We start from the raw sequence: 5,384 nt of genomic DNA on the forward strand, positions 1-5,384 counted from the left end.
GTCATTCAATTTTGTTAAATCCCCTTAATGTATATTCAATGAATAGGAAGAAAGATTTATTACGGAACAAAATTTATATCAATTAATGAGATCTACATAGATTTAACTAATAATGTTAAATGCTGTGTATTTTTATTAGCTCATTTGCCACTTCAACATCTATGGTAAAATTTGAAAGCAAATTATTCTATATAGTATGCGGTAGTATAGGTTATATCCAAAAATATATGAAACATGGTTTACCATAGACAACAAATATACACCAAAAGAAAAAAAAATCATGGACAACACAATGATTAACAAATTGATACAGATTATATACATCAAGATGGACACATGATTTTTCCGTGAGGTTTACAAGCCCATACTTTTACCACCCCATTCTTCACGTACAACTTCACTACTTTCCTTCTCCCACCTAACAAGGATAAGGAAATGAAATATAAAAAAAAAAAAAAAAAAAAGTTGCAGATTTGATGTATTGAGAAATCGGACTAAGTTGAGGAGACCAAATGATGTTCTCCTATAGTCCTGCAAAATTTTGGGCCTCACAATTTTTGTAGATAGCCCATCAAGCTGACACCTTAGATATGGACATACTTCAACTCTTTTTTACCAAATTAACAAACCATCACATGATACCAGAAATCCCTCCCTCCGTTGGAGAAAATTTTCTGACTTTTTGCAACAAAATTTGGTTACCTTAGGTCTACATGATGCAGGGTGAGAAATGACTTCCCACAAATCCTAAATGTGCACATTCATCATGAAGCAACATCTGCATTGACCAAGGAGTGAAATATTTCAGCATTTTGAAACATTATGCTAGGAAACTAGCATGATTTTTTCTTCTTCATATAAATGCATACCTAATACCTTATGCCTACATGTCTTTGGTTGGTGAATGTTAACTTGACTATAGTGGATCATTTCCCAAGGTCTTCAGGCGAATTTCCACATCCTTAAGATCACGAAGATGTTGCAAGATTTCTTGAAGCAGATCCACTCCTTTCTCTCCACCATTCTGTATGGAACCCATGCAGTGTTGTAGAAACTCCTTATCTGTTTCAAGAGCTTGTAACCTCTCGTAAACACGATCAACCTCCTCTTCAATGCATGTCTTCATGCTATCCATTTCAAGTATAGGAACTGAGTTTTGCATGTCAGATGATTCAGATTCCAATTGTCCCTCAAGTGTGTATGTTTCCTCAGTCTCATTCTCAGCTGCATCTAAATATGGAAGTAGCTTCTTGGCCAAGGAACCTATTGGAGAGTGTTTATCATCTGAAAACCCATTAGAATATCCATTCTCCTCTTCAACACTGCTAAAGTTGCAGTTTTCATTCAAGTCTTTGTCACCATACATTGATGAATGCTCAATCAATTTGATGTCATCAAGAAATTCCTCATTATCTGCAAGTGAAATAATCTTTTCCTCTAATGCTTTGAGCTGTTCTAGAATGGAAGCCCTCTCTTCCTCAAATTCAGCCAATGTATCATCAAGAGCACTTACATGCTTTACACAGTCTAGTGCCATCTCCTCCATATTAGAAACTGTGTCATCAGTTGCATTATTGTGGCTGATCTCCTCATGGTTGAACAAGACATTATCTTCGTCATGCACCTCGCGGTTAAGATCAATGGATAGCTCATCAGTGTAGTTCATGTTGCTGCAAGAAGAAGAGGATCCTCTACTTCTTACACTTCCATCTTTCATTCTTTGCAACACCCTTAGTTTCTCTTTTGCTTCATATTCCATTACCTTCTGTCTATACTCTTCCAACTCCTTCTCAAGTTCTTGCTTCTCTTTCTCCCTTTTCATCATCAACTCATTCAAAAGCTGCAAAGCTTCCTGGTCATACTCTGATTGTTCTTCCATCATCCTCTGGTATTGCAATGCTTCCATCTGCATTGCTGCCTTTTCTTCCTGTAGTCTTGTAATCATTGCCATTGTCTGGTTGGCAGCTACTGCTGATGCACTTCTCTCTTCTTCTAGTTCTTGATATACAACACTTAGAGCCCTTCTTTCAGTTTGTAAAGCTGTTTTTAGCCGGTCGATTGTTAATACCGGGTCGCCACATTCTGCCTCACTTGCAACACTGCCATCCACAGAGTCATTTGCTACTGATTCTCTTTTATGCAGGTAATGCAGGCCATCTACAGATCTAGGAGTCTCAGGAAGTTTCTCTTCTTCTACTTCGTATGGCTCTGGGCACTTGGATGATTCATGGCTTGTTTCTTCATGATTTTTCTCAACTGCTATTGTTTTCTCAATGTTCTTAGCATACTCGGTGTCATTTGCACCTGTTTTATCTGGACCTGCATTGTTGTAGTTCAATTACAATTTAAAGGAATTGAATTGAAAAAAGAAATATTTTCATTTCTTTTAGAGTTAAAGTCCTTCACAATTATAGAAGTTAAAAGGAGACAACGGTTTTGCTAACCATTTCCCACTAAAGAATCAATAAATAGAAAGTTTTATTGGTAATAGATAGCAAAACTGAAATCATCATCATAATAATAATAATTAACAAGATACTAGATGTAAAGCTTACAGAGATTATTCTGGGTAATGAATTCATCAAAGGCATTTGGAGCTTCAGTATCATCTTCACTTGTGGAAGATTGATCTTCTTGTATGTTAGATAAGCAAGCAGGTTCTTCAGATGGAGAATGGTTATCTGTGTGAACAAATGTTGAAATCATAAATGTTTAGGACATAGCCTCTCAAGTATGCTCAACTAAGTCATTTTTTTCACTACAATTATGGGATCATAATTAATGGACTAGCCAACTTGGAGACATGAAACAACAAAGTTCATGCACTTTTTTGTACCTTGTTTATTCTCTGGTTCTTCCGTATCTGATTTTATACTTTTATCATCATTGGATAAACTTTGAGACTGACTTAGACGATTCTGAGCAATAAATTCATCAAAGGCATTTTGAACTTCAGCATCATCATCACTTGATGAAGATTCATCTTCTGATATGCATTGACAAGAGCAGGCTGGTTCTTCAGATGGAGGCAGATTAGCTGTGTGAGAAAATGTTGAAGTCACAAGTCATAAACATTTAAATAATAATCTCTCAAGTGAAGTATGCTAAACTTAATTTTTTTTCTCCTAAATATGTGATCATTATTAATGAACTATCCAACTATGAGACATGGAACAACACAATTGCAAAGGGATAATGTTTGATTCTTAAAATTCATGTACTTCTTTCTACCTTGTGGATTTTCTGGTTCTTGCATCTCTGCTTCCATACTGTTGTCACCATTAGATAAACTTTGAGACTTACTTAGATTATTCTGAGCAATGAACTTATCAAAGGCATTTTGGACTCCAACATCATCATCACTTGATGAAGATTCATCTTCTTCTGTGCATTCATTAGAGCTTTCTGGTTTTTGAGATTGAGGCAAATCAACTGCATGACAAAAAAATTGTGATTTTTAACAGTCGCTTACACAATAAGATCACTCAACAGAAACATACTATGCCTTTTGTTTTCAAGCACTGACTTTTAATAATAATAAAAAAAGAGAAATAGGAAACGTGAACAACACTAATGTGAATAGATAAAGTACCAGAAGTGCTAAAAATCATGCACTTTTACAGTACCTTGTGTATCATCTAGTTCTTCAGTAGCTGCTTCAACACTGTTGTCATCATTCAGCAAAGTCTGAGCTTCTCCAGCAGTAGTCCCCTGTGGATGTACCTCATCAACTGAATTCTGTTTTAACCCTTCAAGTTCCAAATTTATACAATTTTCCAAGCTTTCAAGTTCTCTCACACTTGTTTTCTCTGCACTCTCATCCACTGTGAGTAATCCTCCCCTTTCTAAGATACTTGATTGTGCTTCAATTGGTGACTCATCCAATTTGTATGTTTCAAGATTCAAAGAGGTAATAGAGTCAATTAACTTGACAGGCACCAAACGGTGGCTATCACAAGCCATATGATTCTCAAAATGCACATTGATGACTTCAAGTGATTGATCTCCATACAGTGAACCCTGCATAGTGGAAGTGAATTGACAAACAAAATTGTGATCACCACTTGGATCCAGCTCAGTGATGATGATAAGATCATCATCATCTTCCTTCTCATCTTTTTCCGCATCCTTTTCATCCGAATGCAAGTTGGAAACAGAACTCAAACGATCCTCGGCCGCCTCTATGAGGATAAAACTCTCGATATCAGAAAGTATCTGATGCTCATCTGCCACCTCTTCTTCTCCATTGTTTCTCTCAAACTCAAAATCAAACTCAAGGTCCTTATCATCTTCTTTTTCATCATCTATTGCCTCTTCCACAATAAAAGAAGACCCTTTGCTATTGTAATTCTCATGGCCCCAAGAAGGCTTCAACAGCAAATAAGGAGAGTAAAGCTGGCTGCTGCTGCTGCTGCAGCTCAAGCTCTCATTGCAGCAAGAGCACCTTCTCAATCCCATTATGTCATCATCTCCATTTTCATGTTTGCCATGACTACTCACCCACGAGATGAAAGCGATTCTTTGCCTCATTCCGAACGAGTTCTCGGGATGGTTTGGCCGAGAGGCCAAACAATCCTCACACATGCTGTGTGTCTCCGCGAGTCTCTGATGATTTGAGCAGTAACCGAGCTTGGAAATCTCTGCTGCGTGAGCCTCACACACGAGATCCTTGTGCAAATGCGTGGCAATGTCTTTCTGCAATACGTGATCAACCCTTGAACACCAAAGACACGGTGGTTGGAGGCCAACACATTTGGCAAATATTGTGATGAGGTAACTGAACAAAGAGTTTAGAAGAAGGAGTGCTATCAAAAGCCATTCAAGCACTGCATAGACTAGAATCACAACCATTCTGTTGGTGTTTCTATGCAACATGGTAGCAAACTTGTTGGTAGCCATTAAAATGCTTCCACTTTCCAGCCTTTGTTTTTCTCTTGTGACTTGTGTGGTGTGTGACACTGTGAGTGTTATTTGGAAGAAGAAAGAGTACAAAATATAGAATAGAAAACAGGTTCAGAAGGAATGAGTAAAATTGGGAAGAGAAGCAGAGTCTGAGAAACGTGCTAGTGGATTCAGTGACTGTACCAGTAATATGCACCGTTAAAGTGGATCTCTGCAGTGACTTTGATCGTAATATTATAGTATTTTATTAATTATCCGTGGTTCTTTCAGGGGTAACCCGACATGATAATAACCTGCTAATATTATTGCCATGTATCACTCTTTTTGATCTGTCAGCACCATATTCTATTATGCTCATTTATTCATCCAAAATGAATGCACGCTTTGGAGTTGGAGAATTGAGGATGTGAGATACAATTTACTAAAATGACGCATATTAGTTTGGATGCATAACATTCACCTAAGAAAAATATTTTGATAAA

The 5,384-nt window shown here is 37.2% G+C and overlaps 1 protein-coding gene across 5 annotated transcripts; it reads right to left on the reverse strand.

Annotated features, from left to right (window-relative positions):
- Nucleotides 1–283: 283 nt before the first annotated feature.
- Nucleotides 284–5,170, reverse strand: LOC114398172 (myosin-binding protein 3). Of its 5 annotated transcripts, none has more exons than XR_003663520.1 (7): nt 3,627–5,170; nt 3,232–3,432; nt 2,837–3,037; nt 2,556–2,681; nt 877–2,319; nt 703–778; nt 284–418 (listed from the first exon to the last, which is right to left on the reverse strand). XR_003663520.1 is itself a non-coding variant. In XM_028360343.1 (6 exons), the coding sequence occupies exons 1-5, from the start codon at nt 4,897–4,899 to the stop codon at nt 917–919; spliced, it is 3,204 nt and encodes a 1,067-aa protein (XP_028216144.1). In that variant the 5' UTR covers nt 4,900–5,169; the 3' UTR covers nt 285–778; nt 877–916. The 5 variants fall into 5 exon arrangements, 2 of the variants coding, with proteins under 2 accessions (XP_028216144.1, XP_028216137.1); XR_003663517.1 differs by having other exon boundaries at nt 870–2,319; nt 3,627–5,169; XR_003663516.1 differs by having other exon boundaries at nt 703–2,319.
- Nucleotides 5,171–5,384: the final 214 nt, after the last annotated feature.

The sequence above is a fragment of the Glycine soja genome, chromosome 2 (genome assembly GCF_004193775.1).
Source record: "Glycine soja cultivar W05 chromosome 2, ASM419377v2, whole genome shotgun sequence".
Classification (NCBI taxonomy): Eukaryota; Viridiplantae; Streptophyta; class Magnoliopsida; order Fabales; family Fabaceae; genus Glycine; species Glycine soja.